Source organism: Panthera pardus, unplaced genomic scaffold, assembly GCF_024362965.1.
Source record: "Panthera pardus isolate Hobbes unplaced genomic scaffold, ASM2436296v1 HiC_scaffold_13, whole genome shotgun sequence".
NCBI classification, from domain to species: Eukaryota; Metazoa; Chordata; class Mammalia; order Carnivora; family Felidae; genus Panthera; species Panthera pardus.
In genome coordinates this window covers 96,050,438-96,073,757 of record NW_026526688.1, presented here as the reverse complement: position 1 = coordinate 96,073,757, position 23,320 = coordinate 96,050,438, and the positions used below count along the sequence as shown (strand labels likewise).

Sequence of the window (23,320 nt, the reverse complement as noted above, 5' to 3'; positions counted from 1 at the left end):
ACTTTAACCTATACTGACAAAATGTCAGGCAAGACTTTGATAGTGACAGGAACTAGATGGAATGATAATATTGTAAGTGTTAAGTCTCCAATATAGCAGCATTAGAGTCTTAGACTTTGGATTACTATAGCAGTGTCTGGTCCAGTGTTGGAATCCCCTTGGCAATAGCCTTGCAGATGGTCACCTGCTGCTCCTTGAACACTTCCCCTAATGGGAAGTTGGATTCTCTCAGAGCAGTCCATTCTGTTATGAGGTAGCTGTTAATGTTGGAAAGTATTTACACTGAGTTGGTACTGGTAGGTCTATGATTTCCACCCATGGGTTCTAGTCTCTAGAGCCAAGCTCTCCAAGTATTTGCCAATAGCAATTTTGTTTGATCTAATTCTCTTCTAGGAAAGACATCTCTAGTTCTCTTGAGTTATAATGTCATATGTGGGGCAAAGGTGGAGTTAAGAAAAGAGAGAAAATAATGTGCTGTAGCTTATTGTTAGAACTCAAGGAGTTAGAATTTATTCTGGGTCGTCGCATACAAGGCTCTCAACCTTTGAGTCAACAGCATGTTCTCGTTAGTCCCTAATTGTAGATCAGAGGATTTTATATAAAATATAATCACTGAGTTTTGTAACTCAAGTGCTCTGGTTGCAGCACATATTCAATTTTTAAAAGAGAAAAGAGTAGTAACACTGAAAAGAAATCAAATGCTATGAATTATAATGTGAAGGGGAGATTCAATTAAATAAGATGATTTTTTATTTGTAAAGAATGTGGTCTGAGACACCTAATATCAGAATCTATAGACTTCATGTTGCACTGTTATGCCCAGAATTCGTGATCCCCAAAGACCACTAGGGAGCCGAGTCCGATGCAAAAGCAAAAGAGCCTTTATTCAAGCTAGCTCGAGCTCAATCCCCTACCTGCACCGACGCAGCGGTGAGATACCGGGTAGAGAGTGAGAGTTTCAAAAGCACAAAGGTTTTACTGGGGCCTAGGGGCAGTTGGTGAGGTAATGGCTGTGGCCTCAGCCGATTGGCTGGGGAAGGGTTGGAGTCCTGTTACGCAGGTCACTGGGCGTGTTTTGATCAGGAAGTTTGAACGGGTGAGCGGGAGGTTACTCAAGGGGAGGAGGCGTGATCTAGGTGAAGGACATAGAACAAGATGGAGCCGGCTGGCGTAGGCCTGCCCTTTCATTCCCCCCTTGTCATGTAGCTTAGGGACCCAATCATGGGACCGGCTGCATGTATGGTGACAAGGGGAACAGAGTTTGGAGGTTTATGCAAAGTTCTGGGAAGCAAGTGTCCCTGGGGTGGCTCTGGGAGGTCTGATTAAGTATTGTCCCCAAGCTGGTGTCTATGATCTGCCAGGTGATGTTTTGGGGGGTGTGGGGACTCCCGGCAGCATGAGCAATGACAAGCAGAGTTAACAGAGTTACCAACATTAGGTGGGTCAAATGCACTGTAGCTTGAGCTTGAGCGGGTTGTGTTGGTCCCTACTGATGGCCCATCGCGTGACGAAGTCCTTCTGGATCGAGGAGGGGTCCGCTGGCCGAACGTGGGTGTGATGGACCCAGGTCGCGATGCCGTCTACTTTGAGAGCGGTGGGGGTTGTCAACACCACGATGTAGGGTCCCTTCCAGCGCGGCTCGAGGGTCTCTCAGTGGTGCCTCTTGACACAGACCCAGTCTCCCGGCCTGTACTGATGAGGTGTCAGGGTCGGGCCAGCCTCATAGATGGCACGGAGGCGTGGCCAAATGTCCTCGTGTGCCCTCTGGAGACCTCTCAAGGAAAGAAAAAGTTCTAGATCTTCAAACTCAGCAATAAGTTCAGCTCGAAGGCTGGGAATAACAGGGGGTGGCCTGCCAAACATGATCTCGTAGGGAGTAAAACCCAGAGTGTAAGGAGTGTTTCTAACCCGGTAAAGGGCGTATGGTAGGTGAGTCACCCAGTCCCCGCCAGTCTCCATGGTTAATTTGGTAAGGGTCTCTTTTAGGGTTCTACTCATTCTTTCTACCTGTCCTGAGCTCTGGGGCCTATAAGCACAATGTAATTTCCAGCTTGCCCCCACCGCCTTGGCTACTGCCTGTGTTACCTGTGAGATAAAAGCTGGTCCACTGTCTGATCCTACCATGGCAGGAAAACCATACCTGGGTAAGATGTCTTCTAGTAGCTTCTTAGCCACCGTCTGAGCCGTTTCATGCTTGGTTGGGTATGCCTCCACCCTGCCAGAGAAGGTGTCTGTAAATACTTTCCTGGTTTGACTTCAGTGAAGTCGACTTCCCATTGGGCTCCTGGTCTGGTGCCTCTGAGCCTGGTTTCTTTTTTATTTGATGTGGCTCTCGAGTTGGTGAGTTCGCAGGTCTTACAGGCAGATACAACTTGCTCTATTTTGGTGTCCTGTTAGTGAATCTTGATTCCGGCATGTCGGATTAAGTCTTAATTTTCGGGCCCCCATGTGAGTAGACAGATGCATGTGCTCTAATATTGAGACTCCAAGCCGGTCTGGCAGCACGAGCTCCTTGTTAGGTGTATATCACCATCTCTTTATCTCCTGGGCCATAGGGAGTTTCTTGATCTGCTGTAACACCTCTTGGGAGTATTTGGGCAGGTCTGGTAAAACTGGGTCTCCCAAGTCCGATAGTTGTTAAGCCATTTTCTAGCTCCCAACGTTAGCGCCTTGGTAAGGGCGACGAGCTCTGCTTGCTGGGCTGATGTTCCGGAGGGTAGAGCCTCCACCCATACGGTGTCCATTTCAGTGACCACCGCTGCACCCGCATACCTGTGTCCGTCTTGCACAAAGCTGCTGCCATCAGTGAACCAAGTAGCCTCGGCATGGGGAGGGGCCGGTCGGTCAGGTCCGTCCAGAATCCGTGTACTTGTTCCAGGATTCCCGCACAGTCATGTAGTGGAGCACCTAGGTCAGGGTAGGGCAGCAGGGTTGCAGGATTGAGGGCTGTGCTGGGGTGGAACGGCACTCGTGGAGGGTTGAGTAGGAGGCTCTGGTAATGAGTCACATGTGTGTTGCTCATCCATCTATCAGGAGGCTGTTTCAGGACCCCTTTAATGGCGTGTGGGGTCGTGATCCAGATCTCCTGTCCTAGGGTCAGTTTGTCTGCATCCTTGACTAGGAGTTCTGTCACCGCAATAATTCTTAGGCATGGCGGCCAGCCGGCAGCCACTGGGTCTAGTTTCTTAGACAGGTAAGCCACTGGGCGGTTCCAGGGGCCTAAGGCTTGAGTTAGAACCCCTTTTGCTATTCCCTTATGTTCGTCTACAAAGAGGTGGAAGGGTTTCATAATGTCTGGTAGGCCCAGGGCTGGGGCACTTAGGAGGGCCTTTTTTAACTGATTAAAGGCAGTTTCTTCTTTTTCAGCCCATTTAAATGTTTTCCCCTCTTTGGTAGCTTCATATAGGGGCCTGGCGATCTCAGCAAAACCCTCTCCCTGCATATCTGAGCCTTCTTCGCGGATGCCCGGTACCCTAAGGCCCCCAGGGTAGCCAGCAGGTCCTGGGTCCCTCGCTCACAGTCTTTGGCCGTGTCGGCAGCAATCAGGATGTCATCTACGTACTGTAGAAGGGTGAGGCCAGGGTGCTCCCTTCTGTACTCACCCAGGTCCTCATGTAGTGCCTCGTCGAAGATGGTGGGTAAATTTTTGAATCCCTGAGGTAGCCGTGTCCAGGTGAGTTGCCCACTGTAGCCCTCCTCCGGCTCATGCCACTCGAAGGCGAACAAGGGTTGGCTCTGGGGTGCCAGCGGCAGACTGAAGAAGGCATCCTTTAAATCTAGTACAGTATACCAGACCCTGGAGGGTGCCAAGGAGCTCAAGAGAGTATATGGGTTGGGAACAGTTGGGTGTATGTCCGCGACCCTCTTATTTACTTCCCGGAGGTCTTGTACCGGTCGGTAGTCATTTGTGTGAGGCTTTTTGACCGGCAGTAGGGGGGTGTTCCAGGCAGACTGGCAAGGAACTAGTACCCCTAGGCTTCGTAGTCTCCGGATGTGTGGCTGGATCCCCTTCCGGGCCTCCTGAGACATGGGGTATTGTTTGATCCTTACCGGACTCTCTCCTGGCTTGAGCTCTACCAGGACTGGGGTCCTGTGAGCGGCTAGTCCTATCCCTCCCCCATCTCTGCCCAAACCGAGGGGAATTCTTGAAGCCATCTGTCTATATTATCCTCTCTCAGGAGCGCCTCCTAGTGGAGGCGGTATTCATCCTCCAGTTTCATGGTCAGGACCTGGATGGGGTGGCCCTTGCCATCGGTGACCTGAGGCCCCCCTTGTCTGAAAGTTAGCTGAGCTCCAATCTTGGTCAGTAAGTCCCGTCCTAACAGCGGGTAGGGGCATTCTGGTATTACCATAAACGAGTGGGATACCCGGTCCGTTCCCAAATCTACTGTTCTTCGGGTAGTCCATGAATACTGGCTCATACCATTTGCCCCTTGTACCCAGGACTTCTTGCTGGCTAGTTTTCCTTGTGGGGTGTGGAGGACCGAATGTTGTGCTCCGGTGTCGACAAGGAAGTCAACAGGGGTCCCCTCCACTTTAAGAGTTACCCTGGGTTCGGGGAGAGGGTCCGAACCCCGACTCCCCTAACCACTTAGTTCATCTAGCTCTAGGACTTTTACTCAATCAGTCTTGCTTCCCTTACCGCCGGCCCTTTTTGGACAATCTTGGGCCCAATGCCCTATCTCCTTGCAGTATGTGCACTGATCCTTCTGCAGCCTCTGCTTCCCCCCCTTGGTGGTTCCTTTACCTTTTCTTGCGTCGTCTGCCAGCTGCCGGAGATGGCGGTCTTGTTCCTCGGGGGAGTCAGCAGTGGTAGCTAGTAGTATTCTGGCCAGGTCTCGAGTCTGCTTACTGCTGGCAGCCGCCATGGCACGAGGCTGCTTGTCCTCAGGAGGCTCCCGGTTATTATATACCTTTTCGGCTACCACCAGTAAGTCCTGCAGACTTTTTTCTCCTAGTCTATCTATTTTCTGTAATTTTCTCCTAATGTCTATGGCCGATTGGTTTACAAAGGCCATGATAACAGCTGCCTTGCTTTCCGGAGCCTCTGGATCCAAGGGGGTATAGGTATGGAATGCCTCCATGATCCGTTCTAAAAAGGCAGCCGGAGATTCATCTTTTCCCTGTTGTACATTTCCTACCTTGGCCAAATTGGTTGGCTTTCTAGCAGCCATTCGGAGACCCCCCATTAGAGTCTGGCGGTAGACCCGGAGCCTCTCCTTACCTTCTGCCGTGTTGAAATCCCACTGGGGCCAAGTTAAGGGGAAGGAGGCATCTATCTGAGCCTGGTTGGTGGTGGGATTCCCGTCTGTGCCCGGAACTAGTTTTTGGGCCCCATTGAGGATTCTTTCTCTTTCTTCAGTCGTGAACAGGACCTGCAAAAGCTGCTGGCAATCGCCCCACGTGGGCTGATGGGTAAAAAGAACAGAGTCTAATAAATCAATAAGCCCTGCCGGTTTCTCGGAAAACTTAGGATTCTGAGCTTTCCAATTGTAGAGGTCACTAGTGGCGAAAGGCCAATAGTGATGGGGCTGATTCCCCTCCGCATCTGGGGGTCCGGTGGCTCACAGGGGCAGAATAGTGGAGTCGGCGGCGGAGGCGGATTGCTCCCTCTGAGCCCTTTGTCTGGTAGAGGGCGGGCTTCCCACTGGAGCGTTTCCACCTCCCGCTCTCAGAACAGCGTCTGCCTCCCCGGAGAGGGATGATGGTGTTCTTCCGGCATCCTAGAGGGGTTATATGGGGGAGGAAAAATTAATTCTTCTTCAGTACCCCCCTGTAAGACAGGGTAGAGGGGTGCTGAAGGCTGGATAAGACTTTTCTTCTTCTTTGACTCTGCAAAGCAAGAATGGGTTTGGCTCCGGAGGGAGCGGGGCTAGGAAGGGCTTAAGTCAAGAGGGTGGGTAGAGGGGTAGTCTGAGTCTATCCCATAACATCCATCCAGTAAGTCCACAGAACAAAACAGAGTAACACAAAAACAGACAAACAGAGGGCCCCTAGAAAGTCTTCCAACTCCATGGAAGCAAAACTGAAAGCTAGCTTAGACCTTCCAAAACAGATGAGGGGATTCCACGTCCCTCCAGAAGGGAGAATCGGAACGTCTTCCGAAACTCCCGGCCTGTGGTCCTCCTGTGCGTCCACTTAGACCGCGTCGGGCACTACCAGAATTCCAGAAATGAGCTCACACAGAAAAGACAGAACAAACAGACAGACACTAACCGTGGCCAGTCAGGCTCTCCGGGTTGGGGGTCCCTCGGGGGTCTTGGGGATCCCGGATGAGCCCCCAAATGTTATGCCCAGAATTCGTGATCCCCAAAGACCACTAGGGAGCTGAGTCCGATGCAAAAGCAAAAGAGCCTTTATTCGAGCTAGCTCGAGCTCAATCCCCTACCTGCACCAATGCAGCGGTGAGATACCAGGGAGAGAGAGCGAGTTTCCAAAGCACAAAGGTTTTATTGGGCCTAGGGGCAGTTGGTGAGGTAATGGCTGTGGCCTCCGCCGATTGGCTGGGGAAGGGTCGGAGTCCTGTTACACAGGTCGCTGGGCGTGTTTTGATCTGGAAGTTTGAACGGGTGAGCGGGAAGTTACTCAAGGGGAGGAGGCGTGATCTAGGTGAAGGACATAGAACAAGATGGAGCCGGCCGGCGTAGGCCCGCCCTTTCAGCACTAAAACACAAAAGTACTCAAAATATTATAGGTTTGTAATAAAAAATAAAATAAAATTCTTGGTAGTTATTTAACTCTTCCTTTAAAAAAAAGAAGGAAAATGTCTCTTCCCACCTCTTCAAATATTAGTTAAAATTCCAGGAAACAACTGATATGCTAGGATATTCTTAGCTAAAATTTAAATTAGATTTGGGGTTCATGTCTCATTTTCAGTAGGTTTCAGACCATAAAAATAGAAATTTACTTTGATTTTTAACTTTAATTTAGATCCTAGAATGCACTGTATTTCTTTATTCTCTAGAAAACATAGCACTTGGATGCTGCTGAAGGGGAGCAGAATTTATCACCCCCAAATATGCCACTTTGGTCACAAGGATTATTTTGAGCTAAAAGCAATGAAAACCCAGCAGATTCAGGAGAATCTCTTAACCTTCACATTAATGGCCTAAATTTACATTGGAAAGGGGGCGATACCAGGAAGAGAGCTATTACCATAGGTGGACCTTTTTACCTAAGAAACTTAATCTGCATAACAGGGCAATCTTTGTTTTCTAAACTTCTCTGTTTCCCTCTGAATGGCCCTCCTTCCCTTGGTATCCCCAGACTCCTACCCCTTTCTTTAGCTCTGGATGTTATTGAGGCTGCCTTTTGAAATTTTCATAGCTTTATTGGGCTCCCTTATATAAGTAATTTTGTTTGTTTTTCTTCCATTAATCTGTTTAGAATCAATTTAATTATTAGACCAGCCAAAGAACCTATAAGGAAAGAAGGGAAAAATTTCTACTTCCACAGTGGTTATTTAAATATCCACTAATATAATTGTCCTGATAAATTTAAAGTATAAAATTACTTGTTTTCTAAGCACAGAGACAGATGAATACACACATTTATCTGACAAATCTAGCCACAAAAATGTTGATGTTTGTTCAAAGACTGATTTACCTACACACATTTACCTACAGACACTGTAAGAAACCAGAGACAAATAGACTTGAAATGTGATTTTGTTACTTACAAATTGCTTTGAGTCTGGTGGGATTTTCAAATTCTGACCATAACTAGATTTGGTTCTATGTAAATTTGCTCTTAAAAGGCTTCACTTTGTGTAGACCCATAGCCCTTATTCACCCACTCCTTACTTGCCATTTTGCCTGGAGAGAACAGGAGAAATGTAAATTCTATTTATTAGATTGCCCATGGGAAGAAGTAGGTTCAGTGAAAACATTTTGGCTAAATGTTTGCTATTCATTTGCTAGGATGATAGTGATGTTAAACTTGGGAGACGAGTGTATATGCATGTTAAAATTATATTTGATAATTAGGTTATTTTACACAATGACCATTCAATTAATTTAGATTCCACTACATCCTAGGCATCTTGCCAAATGTCAGAATATAAAGATGATAGTTCCCATCCCACACTGTGTCTGGCCAAACCAGTACTCAAGAAATAATTATGATATAGCATTCTATCTTATAGGATGTACAAAAGGTTATAGCATAACATATTGTAACATAGAACGTTTCAAATACAAGTTTCATGTTGAGTGAAGACTTTGAAACTATATACACTAAATCATGCAGAAAATTTTAAAGTTAAAAATATTTGTGGGCCCCTGGCTGGCTCAGTGGGAAGAGCATGCGACTCTAGATCTCAGGGTACTGAGTTCACCAGCCCATGTTGGGTGTAGAGGTTACTTAAATACATACATACATACATACATACATACGTACGTACGTACATACATGCACTTAAACAAATTGTACAATGAAATGAGCCAACTCTTTCAAAATCTTTTATTTTACATGTTTCTTATTTTAAACATAGTATATTGTTTCTAGCTTTCTGTAAGAGTTTTCAGAAAACTTCATTGAAGAGATAGATCATTGTGAGCTGGACCTTGGGGAAATGAGGATTTTCTGAGCAGGAAAGCAGAATGAACTCCAGGCAGAGGGACCTGCATATGCAAAGATAGGAAGCTGTGGTATGTTTGGGGAAAGGGAAGCAGGAACCTGCTAATTGGGATAAGAGAGGGGAAATGGTAGCAGTTGCAGCTAGAATGGGGTCAGAGCCAGGTTGCCAAGTGTCTAATTACATCCTCAGGCAGTGGAGAAACAGTGGAGGGTTTTGTGTTTTGTTTCATTTTAAAATTTTTGTGTATAAATAATTTCAAATTTACCGAAAAGTTACAAGTTTATATAGTACAAGAAACACCAATATATATCCTATGCCCAGATTCACTTATTGTTAATATTTTGTCCCATTTGCTTTTCATTTGATTTCTCACTCTCCTTTTCATTATACATACATACATACATACATACATACATACATACATACATGTGCACATACATATACGTATACATACATTCTTTTTAAAATGCCATTTAAGAGTAATCATGGTCCTCTTCTAGATATTTCTGTGTACTTTTCCTAACAATAGGGATACTCTCTTCATAATCAGAATGGTTATCAACTTTAAATTTAATCCTTTTTAATGCAATTTAAATCCTAATTAATAAAATTTAATCCTAATTAATACAATACTTTTTATCTAATCTGGAGTTCATATGCCAATTTTGTCGACTAAAGTAGTAACATCTTTTAAGGCATTTTCTCCCTTCCAGTATAGGATCCATTCTAAGATAAAGCATTGCATTTAGTTGTATCCTTTTACTCTTTTAATCTAGAACATCTCTACAGCCTTTCTTTGGCTCTTAGAACATTGACTTTTTTAAAATAATATAGCACTCTTTCTTTTTTTAATAGAATAGGCTTCATTTTGATGCAGAGGATTTTATATAGGGGGTGATATAATCGATATGGGTTTTAGAAAAAGTCATTCTAGAGGCAATGTTAAGGATGGGCCTGACGGTAAGGGAGTATTGATTCAGTAATGAGATAGGAGGCTATCATTGGCCAATATTACCTTCGAGGCTGGCTGGAGTACAGAGTCTGGCCCTGGCCAGGATCCCTGGAAGTTGGGGCAGGAGTAGGAATGGAGGGAAGGGATCCAAAGTCTGAGTCCTGGGTAAGGTTGCTTCTAGAATAGTATAAAATGTCAAGTTCACAAAGGTTGATGGAGAAGCAAGAGCCAGATCTAAATCAGTTGACTTGAATTTCAGAAGATAGCATAAATCAGATCTGACAGTGGAGTTCCTTCTGAAAAATAGCATTAAATGCATAGTTGAGCTTACAGTTATGGAAAGTAAATCCCCAAGTACTAAAAATTAAGAGAGAAAAAAAACCTAAAAGCTAGGTGTGAATTGATATTCTAGCAAACTTTCTGGTCTTGGATATAATCTCAAAAGTCCATGCAAATATAGGAAATTAGGCATTGAGTGCCTGTGAAGTAGAGTTAGAACTGAGACAGTTACATAAAGCCAGGACTGATGAGGGCTATACCCTCAATAAAAGAAAAAAAATCAACTATGGGCACTGGGAGGTGATAAGGAATTTTGCCTGTCTTGGCCTGGGCTTTGGGTGGAAGGGGAAAAAAAGCTTCATGTAGATTTGGGTTTGAATTTACACTGTTTGAATGGTTCAGAAATCTTTCAGTCTAGAAATCCACATAAAAAGACCCAGTGAGTGATAACACAGATTTGCCCATTCGAGGCAAATGGAAAACTGCTTAGTAGGGACATACCTTCAATGTAATCCATGTGGGATTCCTACAGATAAAGCCTTGCTAAAGATGAGCTTAATCAAAAACTATAAAACACATGTGGGGAAAGAGGAACTTCATGAATAAGAAGCCACAGAGACCACAAACAGCAGAGTTAAATTCCCAGTACCTTCAGATAATAGAACTACTAGCTTAAGACTATAAAATAAGCAAGAGCACCTGGGTGGCTCAGTCAGCCATCTGACTCTTCATTTCAGCTCAGGCCATGATCTCATAGTTCATGAGTTCTGACCCTGTGTGAGGCTCTGTGCTGACAGGGTGGAGCCTCCTTAGAATTCTCTCCCTCCCTCTGCCCCTTCCCCACTGTGCTCTATCTCAAAAATAAATAAATAAACATTAAAAATAGAAAAAGAAACTATAAAAAGAGCATTTAAAAATAAAGACCTGAAGGAATTAATTTAAACCATAAGAAAAGAATAAGCTACTTGAAGATTAAAAATCAGGAAAATGAAGAAAACAGAACTTCTAAAAAATATATAATATAACGGCTTAATTTAAAAACTCCATTAAATAGAAATTTTTTTAAAAAAAAGGAAAATTAGTAAATTGGAAGATAAAGATATTTAAAACAGTAAAAGATATGGAAGAATGAGAAGAATTATTTGGATTACTAGAAAAAGAGAATAGAGATAATCAGGGAGACACAATATTCAAAGAAATAATAGCTGAGAATTTTCCAGAATAAAGACATGAGTCCTCAGATTCTGAAAGCACAATGAGACCCAAATGAAAATATATACTTAGACACATTGTAGGGAAACTGTGTGGAAAAAAAAAAAAATCAAAGGAAAGAAAATGTAATGCCCCGATTTCGAATCTGAGAGACCACCAAGGACCCGACACCAATGCAAACGCACGAGGGTTTATTTGCAAGCTCGAGCTTGGGCCCAAGGATACCCGACACAGCGGAGCAGGGACTTGGACCCCTAGGTTAAGAGGAGTAGCAGTTTTATAGGGGCCAGTGGCCAATGAGATTATAACACACACAGAAAGTTGCATAGTCATCTCAGTCCACACACAGGTGGCCAATTGAATTACAATTTACCCTATAGTAACTGTTTGAACTAGCCTATCACTCTGGTCAGAATTGGCGCGCAAGTTTGGCAGGCAAAAGGCGGGGTTTAAGAATTGGCGCACAAGTTTGGCGGGCAAAAGGTGGGGTTTACATTCTTTGGCGGTTAGGGGTTCCGCATTCCTATATGAGCCGGTTTCCAGTAAGGGTGTGCTCAGCGGCTTGACTAGGGTGGGGGAGTGTCTTAAGCAATAAGCAGGTCATGTGGAGGTTATACATGAGATGGTGGGTGTAGCACAAAATGGAGTTAGTCTTGCTCTGCTTGTCCAGGGGTAGGAGATTTTTGTTAAATTCCTTGGGTCCCACAGAAAATATATTAAAAGTAACCAGAGAAAAAAGACATGCTATCTTTATAAGTTATTATGCTAAGGGGCGCCTGGGTGACTCAGTGGGTTGAGCTTCCAACTTCAGCTCAGGGCATGATCTCACAACTCCCGGGTTCAAGTCCCACTTGGACTCTGTGCTGACAGCTCAGAGCCTGAAACCTGCTTTGGATTCTGTGTGTCCCTCTCTCTCTGCCCCTCCCCTACTTGCTTAAAAAATTTTTTTTTAAGTTATTATGCTGATAGCAATAGAAGCCTAAAGAATAGTATCTTCAAAATGCTGAGAAAAAAATAACTGTCAGCCTATAAATCTGTACTCTGATAATCATGAAAGGGCATGAGTTAAAAAAAAAAAATCTCTGGGGTGCCTGGGTAGCTCAGTTGGGTTAAGTGTCCAACTTTGGCTGGGTCATGATCTCGTGATTCGTGAGTTCAAGTCCCACGTTGGGCTCTGTGCTGACAGCTCAGAGCCTTGAGCCTGCTTCAGATTCTGTGTCTCCCTTTTTCTCTGCTCTTCCCCTGCTTTTCCTCTCTCTCTCTCTCTCTCTCCCTCTCAAAAATAAATAAACATTAAAAAAAATTCTGTACATACCAACATCCAACATACACATATATTTATTTATAGAAATATACATATACATATATACAATAAACTTGATAGCAGAATTTCTGAAAGATGTACTTCAGGAAGAGAAATTTTACCCAGACAATTTAAGCACAATAAAGAATGATGAGCAAAGTAATTGTTAAATATGTAACTGAATACATATGTAATTAAATAATAATATTTAATTTGGGGTTAATACAGAGAAATAACTAAAATTCAAACAACAATTACATGGAAAATAAAGTTAAAAGGGTGTAAGTTTCTTGTGTTTGAAAAATTAGTAGAGCAACTGATTAAGTATACGAATTTTTTTTAGTGTTATTTTATTTTTGAGAGAGAGCACAAGTGGGAGAGGGGCAGAGAGAGGGAGACAGAGAATTCAAAATGCGCTCCAAGCTGACAGCAGTGAGCCTGATGTGGGACTAGAACTCACAAACCACAAGATCACGACCTGAGCCAAAGTCGGATGTTCAACCAACTAAGCCACCCAGGTGCCCCTGAATATGTTTTTTACATTTAAGGGTAAACATTAAGAGAATAGTTATAGGGTATATACTGTCCAAAGCAATTAGTGGGGGTAGGGGGATAGGGAAAAATTATAATTGATCCAAAAGAGGGCTAGGAATAATTTTTTAAAAGAAGAAAAAACAGGCAAAGAAAAGATCCAAAAAAAGAGAAATAACTTTGATTAGAAATCACAATACATATAAATGGATTAAATCCTCCAATTAAAGGTAGAGATTCTCAGTTGGACTGAGAGAAAAAAAGAACTCATCTTTACACTCTTTATAATACCTAAAATTTAAGAGTATAGTTTGAAGGAAAAGAATTGAAAATAAAATAGGCAAATTCTAAACAAAAAAAAAGCTATGGTTTCTATATTAATATCAAATGAAATATTCTTTAAGGACTGAAATATCATTGGGGATTAAATGATAAGAGGAAGAGCTTCCAGGACAATATAACAAAAATTTTTAATAGATTTTATTTTTAAGTATCCTCTATAACCAACCTGGGGCTCAAATCTACAACCCTGAGGTCAAGAGTCACATGCTCTACTGACTGAACCAGCCAGGCACCCCTAAAACATAGCAATTAAAAAAAATTTTTTTTAAGTTTATCTTGAGAGACAGAAAAAAAAGAGAAGAGGGGAGGGGCAGAGAGAGAATCCCAAGCAGGCTCTGCAATGACATTGTGGAGTCTGATGTAGGGCTCAAACTCACAAATTGCGAGATCATGTCCTGAGAGTTGAAGTTGGCTGCTTAACCAACTGAGCCATCCAGGTGCCCCCAAACATAACAATTTTTAAATAGAGCTAATAACATAGCTTTAAATTATATAAAGCAAAAATTGACAAAGTTGTACCGGGGAGACAGGTATAGAAGCAAACAATGAACAAGTTGAATTGGAGGTGAGTGCCTATGAAACCTCCTATTAGGGAAGTTAAAGGCACTTGAACATAAATGGGATCTCTAGAGAGAGACTAGTTTTAGGTCTAAAAATTTGAAAGCATATGGGGCACCTGCGTGGCTCAGTTGGTTGAGCTCTGGACTTTGACTAAGAAAAAGGCATAACTATCCCCAAATATCAAATGTGTGGCATTATTTTTGTACCACTTAGCACCAGGTATTAACCATTTATCAGCTGGTTTAACCATATCTGTACCCACAGAAATTAGTATTTAATAATTTTGCAATTCTACTCTAAAGAATCTAAATAACTGTCTCCAACCATAAAAAAATTAGATAACTGGACACCTGGGTGGCTAGTTAAGCATCCAGTTCTTGATTTTGGCTCAGGTCATGATCTCACGATTTTTAAGTTTGAGCCCCATATTGGCTTGCTGCTGTCAGTACAGAGCCTGCTTTAGATCCTCTGTCCCCCTTTCTCTCTGCCCCTCCTCTGCTCGCACTTGCTCTCTCTCTCTCTCTCAAAAATAAACATTAAAAGAAAGAAAGGAGGAAAGAAAGAAAGAGAGAGAGAGAGAGAGAGAGAGAGAAAGAAAGAAAGAAAGAAAGATAGATGTATTATCCCAAGCTCAATAGATTCTGAGCTTCTTGAGGAGAATAAGTATATACTCAGCTTTGAAGGACCTTTGTGCCTATCACAGTGCATTATACAAATGCTCAGTAAGGGATAAATTTAACATATTGTCATAGATATTATTTTTTTAAAGATGTACATATTTTTAGTTCTAGAGATTAATATTTACTGAATGAATACTAAGGGAACTATAAGAAAGGTTTGAGATATGGTTCCTACCTTCAGGAATATTATAGCTCAGTTGGAAAATTTTAAGACCTCAATAATTTGAAAAATTAAAAAATAATAATCAGTTGTCTATAATCAAGTGTTAACTACTGTGGTATTTGAATGAGAAGAGAAAGTTAACCAGAGATTTGAGATATCGGAGAAATCTGTAAATAGGTGAAATTTTAGTTGGTACTTTGGTTTTAAAAAAAGAAAGAAAAGAACATTTTGGCTTGAGGAATTGGCATAAAGGTTCAGAGGCAGAAATTTTTGACATTGATGACTCTAGTTTCAGCGCAATATAAGTGCTGAGACTTGGTGAGAGAGAAAGTTGGAAAGATCTTATGCATTACAGAAGTTCTTAAAGTTGTTAGCAGTACTAAAATTGCTTTAGAAGGTAATACAGGATAATGGGCTTTTAAATTGGTCTGACATAATTTTTCTCTTTTTTTAAAAAAAATGTTTTATGTTTATTACTTTTGAGAGAGAGACAGAGTGTAAGCAGGGGAGAGGCAGAGAGAGAGAGAGAGAGAGAGAGAGAGAGAGGGAGACACAGAATCTGAAGCAGGCTCCAGGCTCTGAGCTGTCAGCACAGAGCCTGATCCAGGGCTCGAACTCGTGAACTGTGAGATCATGACCTGAGCCAAGTCAGGAGCTTAACCAACTGAGCCACCCAGGTGCCCCTGACAATTTTTCCAAGCTACTTCCATGAATAATCTGGAAGTGGTTTTTGAAACAAGGACGGAATGGGAAGCAGGAAAATCTGTTAAGATATATTTAAAGTAATCGAAGTATAAACTGATAATGTCCAGGATTAAGGTAAAACCAGGGGAATAGGAAAAAATGGGGTGAATTTAAGGGACATTTCAAAAGAAGAAATGACAAAATTTGGTATCAGATTGGGTATAAGCAAACAGAACTAGATATGAGTCAAAGATAAGCCAAGAATAATGCTGGTATCCTGGACAAACAGCTTTTTGTCAAGAAGAGTCAATAAGCATAAATTCATAGAAATTTAGAGGTGGTAAGGACCTTAGAAATTATATGCACAATGGGGCACCTGGGTGGCTCAGTTGGTTAAGTGTCTGGCTTGGGCTCAGGTCATGCTTTCATGGTTCATGGGTTGGAGCCCTGTGTTGGGCTCTGTGCTGACAGCTCAGAGCCTGGAGCCTGCTTAGGATTCTGTATCTCTCTCTCTGCCCCTCCCCCACTAATGCTCTGTCTCTCTTTCTCAAAAATAAATAAACATTAAAAAAATTTAAAAAAATCATATGGACAAATCTCTCTTTTCAGAGATGAGGAAATCAATCGATAGCTTATGTGACTAGTTCATGGTGGTCAACCCTGGTGGTTGACTGAGGAAATGCCTCGAATCCAAGGAGAAATATATCTGTGATCAGCTGGGATTAATGCTGTTGGAGGGAAATCAGTGTTGGGTGGATAAGTCTGGGGATTCTCTGAAAGGCAGTTGGAGAAACAGGGAGTGAATGTGGTCTTCAAAGGAGAGAGTATACAAAGACAAGAGAAGAGAATTAATGACAAAGTCATAGGGAATATCCACTTATTAAGGACTCAAACTAGAAGGGAGATGGCTCCTAAAGGAATCAGGGAAGGATAGATCAGATGTGAGGAATAAGTGGACGTGGCCAGATCCAGATCCTGTAGTATGTTGTCCTTATGATGACTTCAGTTACTTATTTTATTTTGCACAAAACTGTTTCCTGTATTTTTATGTAAATATCACCATATAATCTGCCAATACTTTATTTCATATTGAGTTTTACCCCATGCATGGTCTTTTTGTTTATTTAATTATTAATATTTGTTATTTTCATAAGCAAACATAATGTTTCACATTCAAATCATTGACAGTTATCTACCTATATACCATTCTTCCATCCCACATCCCTCCCTCCCCATACCTAATATAGCCACTATTCTTTGCACTTTTATATAGTGTTATCACTCTATGTATACACATAACCCCCAAGGGAATGTTTTAGTTACTTTTTTCCTTTAAAGTGGATTTTATGCTGTAAGTAATCTTTGGAACTTGCTTTTTCACACAATATTATGTTAAGAACCATCCATATTGTTGTATATAGTTGTAGTCCATTTTTACTGTTTTATGGAATTCCATATTGGACTATGCCACACTTTATTTTCCTGTCAATGGTTATTTAGGCTATTTCCAAATAGTTTAGTCTATTTAAAATAGTGTTACTATGAAAATATTTACACATGTCCACTGATGTATATTGCAAGGACTTCTATGGAGTATATATCTACTTATATTGATTTAAAAGACTTTTTGTAGGGGCACCTGGCTGGCTTAGTTGGTAGAGTGTGCAACTCTTAATCTCTGGGTTGTAAATTCAAGCCCCATGTTGAGTGTAGAGATTACTTAAAAATAAAATCTTTAAAAAAAATGAAAAATGAAAGTCCTTCTGTAAAACATAGCACATTGGAATGGCATTAGGCAAATGTTCTAATTGTGGAAATTTGAGTGTAAAATAACCAACATCTTTTCCTAAGATGAATAGATTCAAATACCACCCTCGGAGCCTTGTATAGTGTGCACTCAAGATAAGAGTTGTTTACCAAATGTTTTCTTGGGGGCCAAAATTGTAAGCTGTAGCTGGTGACAGATTTTTTTCCCACTGACCCAATTTAATGTCAATGGTATTTTCAGGATACAAAAGGAAAACTGAGGGCCAGAGGCAAGGAAAAGAGATACCGGGTTAACTGAAGCTTAGGATTGCTTGACAGCTAGTGCAGAATAATTCACTTTTATCTCCTTTGTGGGTCTTACCCTACCTAACAGCCCTCCTTGTGTGAACGTGAACAATATGAGCAAAAAGAACCAAGGAAAATGGCTCTGTCAGGTTTGTTCTCTCAGAATCAGTTGGTGGTCTACCAAGAAAAGTTTCTTACTCTCAAGAGGTTCTGAGCTTAAAAGTCTTGTCTCTGTGAACATGTTAGAAAGAACACTTTTCTGCATGGGTGTATGTGTGCACACACAGGTGTGGATGTGCAAGGGAGAAGTAAGCACTGGACAGACACAGAATTGTACTGCTACTCTCTATATTATTGTCTTCTCTTTTTTTTGAAGTATTACAAACATCTTTTCACCTAAGTAAAAATTGCTACTATACATTAAATGACAATAACTTTGTTGCTGAAACTTCCCATTCACTTTTACTTGCAGTAATCACACCAGAAACCATGCACATTTTTTAGTAAAACTACCTAATTTCCTTCTTTGATTGACCATCCTAGCCTTTGTGTCCGATGACAAAGCCTTTGTGCTCCTTTAACACCTACCTCACGTGGTATCATGACAGAAGGGAAAGAATGGTTATCTGACTGTGTATGGATGTGGAAAATGAGGACCATACAAAAGGCCAATGAATTACCAATGCGACACAGGTCTTACTACCTTACAGTGGGGTCTTCTTTGGAAGGACCTTAGGGAAGAATCTTGTGGTCTCTAACTTTTAATCATTTCTGTACTCCCATTCTTCTTATTTTTGTTTTTTTGAAAATAAATTTTTAAAAAAGTTAAATGGTATACAAATACCATGCATTTGGGTAGAACATAGTGCCAATACATCATCAATCATTCCAAGCCCACACATAAAACATACATAAAGAAAATATGATTTCTAAATTGCAGTGTGTGTTCTACAAGGAGATATGTAAATCAAGATAGAAACAGCAGAGGTTTCTTTCTTGTTTGGACAGTACTTTAGGACATAACAAGGAATTATATATAGCCCTTTTCCCTCACTATGTCAAATGAGGATGCATTTCCCAATTTGTTTACCTGCCCCCCAAAGAGCTAGAACTAAGTTGTATTCAATTAAGGTCTGTGCTTGCAAGTACATTACTATAAAGTCCATATTATTTGGACATTCTGTATGTAATCTCTATTCAGCATTTATCTACACATAATATTTAAGGCTTATAGACTTAGCCCTATAAAATAATATTATCATTGCATGTTTATTCGCCTCCAGTTTCTTGTAACAATATATTAAAATTTGATTGCAAGTATGTAGAGAGGAGAAAAGGTGAATTCCTCTTGTAGAAAGAGCATTAACCAAAGCCTTCTGATTCTCATTGAGAATTAATGCAGCAATTTTTCTATAGATAAAAGAACCTCTTATCTTATGAAGAGCTGCATTAATTACAGCCTGAAATTCTGTTTCACGCATCCTCTTTTGGAGCCAAGGAGAGAGCAGAAAAAATGTGTGCTGTTGGAAGTCTGTACTCCCATTTTCTTTTTCTTCTTTGAAAATAGCTTTTCTGAAAGGTAAATAGTACACAAATGCCATGAGTTTAGGTGGAATACAGTGCCAAAGCAATACTAATTATTCCAACAACAGCAGTAGCTATAACTCTAAAAGCAAAAAAACAAATTCCAATGTTATGAGTAACTTTGCTGATCATAATAAAAGAAAATGAAATTTAATGTCAATAGCAGTATGAGTGTAGGAGGTAATTCTATTTCATTTTCTTTTTAGACAAAACAGAAATGGAACATGGAGATACAAGCAAACGAAAAAAGCCCAGGTAATAAAGAATATACTGATATCTACAATCCACATTGAGGCCCAAAGCTTTGGTTTTAGAACTATAAAAGGCAGTTTTCACTTCCTAGAATCTATATTAAGACGTATACTGCCTTGTGTGTCAACTATACTCAAATAAAAAAATAAGAGAAAAAGGACCTATACTAGGACCCAATAGGGTGATGGTGACCAACCAATAAATGGACACAGAGGAAGAAAGTGAGAATAATATACTGAGCAGACATTCACTATAATAGCAATACTATTGTACATGTGAAATTTACCAATACCTGCTTCCTGTTTTCTTTGCAGCTCTTCATGACCTTTGCTCCCTTTCCTATTTAGCACCAATCCTTGCCCAAGCTTTGTCCAATGATTGGTTTGGGTCAAACTGTGTATGTGTGCAGGCCTGACATATAATGGTGCTGCCTACATGCTCAGGTTTGGGGAAATTTTCTTTCCTCATTTATTCATGCATGTAAAGGAAAGCCAGGCTATTCTTATGCACTGTTACTATAGACCATGTTCTCCATACCACCATTCCAGGAAAAGAATCAGGTGAAATGGAATACTTAGAAGATACTGAAGAATTAAAAGTAGTAGCAGATAAGCATAATTCTACAAGTGAGAACCCAGTAACAGTCCTATTACTCTTCTCTAGGAATCCTGAGATAAATGTATTGAATCTGTTAAAATATCTGAACCCAATATATATACTTGACATTCATCAAGGTAAAGCCAGTTTCCCTTTGACAGCTTGGAATGGGTTCACATTTGCAAATGGTGTTGCCTTGTGTGGTAGAAAGGACACAACAAACCTAGGTTTGAATTTCAGATCTGCCATTGATTGGCTGGTGACCTTGCCAGAGTACTCTTCTAATTCTCAGTGCTCTCTCACAATGTGGAAAATGATACTTAACTTGCAGAGCTGTTGGTATGGGTAGAGATACTGTATAAAGTGTCCAGAATAGTACCTGGCACACATGGGCTGGAAAAGCAGATAACTTTTGTTGTCATTGTTGTTTATCATTTTGGCACACTACTTTCTCATAAAATATCTCTAATATTATAAAGAATATAAAGACCCTATTAACTTGAAATAATAAAAATGCCTTAGATTCAGAACCACTTTTCATCCAAAGTACTCAAAATCCATTTCTATTTCTCTGACTAGTTCTGTAAGGAGAAAGATATACTACTGTGGAGAACATGAGGACACCCAAGTACAGGTACAGGAGTAGGACAGGATACCACTGTTTGGCTACAGTCTGGCTTTACCACTTTCACTGGCCAATCCAGGCTAAGGGAAGAAACAAAATGGCACCATGAGGAAGGTGAACAAAAGGAAAAGGATTAAACTCTTCACATTTTAGGCTACCAGGGATGTCTCAAATGATCCCATGAAATACAAATCACTTCAAGTCACCTGAAAAAAATTAAAGAATTTTGGAAAATGAGCAATTTACATAGAAGCTAAGAATTGAAGCAAGGATCTGGATTCCTCTCAAAAATCATTTTTAAAAAATTTTGTCCAGAATTAGCCCAGTCATTGCTTCCGTTCTCAGCTTTTCTCAAGCTGTAGAAACAGAGCCAAACTTAGTTCCTTCAGGTTTCTTGTTGGCTGCCAAATGATGAGGCCCTTCATCTCCTCCCTGGTGTTGCAATCCTTTCTCTGCGATTGCCTCATCCACCACCTGCCTCACGCCAACACTTTGCCTACTATTTTCTTTTCTGTCCCTCCTTCCCGTGTGGCCACTTGGCCAGCTCACCAGCAGTGGATTGGCCAGGAGCAGTGGGCTGTCATGTGACCAAATCCAAACTGCTGTGAAACACCTAAGTCAGAGTTTTCCATGACGCACCTGCTACGTTCACATTGGCTCCCAAGTAAATAAATGGTCAAATCGTTTCCAAAAGTGGTTTTGACAAAGAACAACTTAAACTGCCAAAGATGTGTTGACACATGGGCTGTTATCTAGGAGAGTGAGTAAAGCAACCCACTTGAACAACAAGAACAGATAAGGCCCACCTCTTTGTCCCCTTGCCTTTTTACATTGATATTCCTGTGGAGACAAAGGGAAAGAAGAAAAAGAAACAAAGGCAGATCTTTAGCGCTGGCTGTCCCAGGGTTGATTAGGATGCTGATCTGTGTGGCAGGTTTCTAGGTTCTCACCCAACTTCTTGGCTGCTATTCAAAGGATTTAACAGTGCGCTTTGTAAATAGTAGTGTACAAAGCCAGTCTAAAAATAGTACATTTCCAGGGTCTGAATTGGGTGAGTGGAGTGAGTGGCAATGGCTGTATTGTACAAGACAGATTACAAGTGAGTTACTCGATGGTACTTGATATGCAGGGTTATTCACATGCTTCATCTGGTTTGGTTAAATAATGCAAACACATTTACCAATGTACATGATCGTTTTGTTTATTTGTGCTCTGGAGAGCTTGTGTGTGTTTATGACAGACAAATGTACATGTTCTATTTTCTGACAATCAAACAAAGCTCTCCCAGATGAGGTAAATAGCTGAGTTAAATAGTGGAGCCGACACTCCTGAGAATCGCTGATGTGACACTATGGTGGTTGTTAATGACAGGTTTCCTGCTGCGCTTGCTGCCCTAAAGGATTTTTGCTGAAGGTGGGAATCAACCAGAGTCTCTGACAACTACTGGGACTGCTAGGTCTGGCTGAAATCTCTCTTGAAACTATGTGTATGAAGGCTTATGCCTCACTAGAAATTTTTCACTGTGACAGCAACTGGGCTTGTTCTTCCTCCCTTCGCTCCTGAGGCTGGGCTTTGTGGACAGCGAAGGTGAGGGGCTCCTCCTTAGACCGGAGCAGACATTGCAGATGACAACTCACAGAAGACCCGGTTCAGGGAAAAGTCTAAAGGAACTTTCAATAGGAATATTACTTTCTGAAATGAAGGTTCTGGGAAAGTGTTTTGCAATCTTTTGAAAGTAAAAGCCACTCCTCTTAATGTTTTCAGCCATAAGTGGTGGTTAGTCCTATAGACTTTGAGGAGAGAAATTTTCTCATATCAAAATACAATATAATTATTTCATACATAAATAATTATCTTTCAGGAAGTTTGGAGACTTTATTATTTAATGCAATGTGGAAACTCTTGGGTGAAGCCTTCAGTCATTCTGGCAGGTTGGTTTCCAAAAATTTTACACGATGGAAACTGAGAACGGGGACAGCTCTTGAAGAAATTGGACTGGGGATATACATTATAGAGGATTTAAAAAAACCAGCATGTAACTTTGGGAAATATTTCTCCCGCCCAAATTTTATGCCTTTAATCTCATACAGTAAATTGGGTCTGATGATCTCAAGGAGCATACATGTTGGCACTCCTCTCTCTCCTCCTTATGCTCTGTGACTTTAGGCAAGTTTCATAAACTCTGACTCCCCAGTTTCCTCATCTGTAAAACCGTGAGAACAGTGCCCACCTCATTAAGTGTTGTGAGGATTCAATCAGGTAATGTAAGTAAAGCCATTAGCCCATGGTAATAAATGAAACCATGGTCATCACAATAGGAGGCAATTAGCATTCCTGGTCATAGCTTCTTACCTGCCCAACAACATCCTCGTCTTTCCAAATGGCTATCATCTCACAGTCTGAGCAGTATGCAAATGTCTAATTCCTTTTGAGAATTACCACTGCCATCATTATTATTATCCTGGTTGTTGAAGAATGAACAGTTCAGAAAATATTAAATCAGACTTTCCATGACCTGTCATTTCCCTCTTTATCACCATCTACATGATAATGGTGGTTAATTTCTCTTTAGAGCTATCTTTGAAGATAACATAAATCATTATTTTGGTTATTCTGGATTCTCTCAATCTGGCTTTTATTTCTTATGCTGAAGTATTAAGATTTTTTTCCATAAGATAGATATTTGCTTACCTCCCCAAAGAGTCTGGGAAACAACATAAATTTCATCTCTTTGAGCCTTAATTTTCAAATGAATGAGAGAATATAACTGAACAGTCTTTCTGGTCTGGTGCACACCCTTGGGTGTGAGTAAAGTGAGCTTTGAAAGAGTCTGATGTAGTTATGCAGAAGTGAAGAGTCAGATAACTTCCTGAAGATCATGGTCACAGCAAAATCATTTACCCACCATGTTTGTAAAGTTAAGAA

General features: G+C 41.2%; 1 protein-coding gene across 1 annotated transcript in view; it reads right to left on the bottom strand.

Annotated features, from left to right (window-relative positions):
• Positions 1-2,959: 2,959 nt before the first annotated feature.
• Positions 2,960-23,320, bottom strand: part of LOC128776455 (uncharacterized) — a 102,565-nt gene continuing 82,204 nt past the window's right edge. The window contains 6 exon segments of the mRNA XM_053900705.1: positions 2,960-4,116; positions 4,119-4,579; positions 4,643-5,408; positions 5,569-5,723; positions 9,594-9,826; positions 20,772-21,008. Coding sequence (XP_053756680.1) covers positions 3,334-4,116; positions 4,119-4,579; positions 4,643-5,408; positions 5,569-5,723; positions 9,594-9,826; positions 20,772-21,008 — 2,635 coding nt within the window. The 3' untranslated portion in view covers positions 2,960-3,333.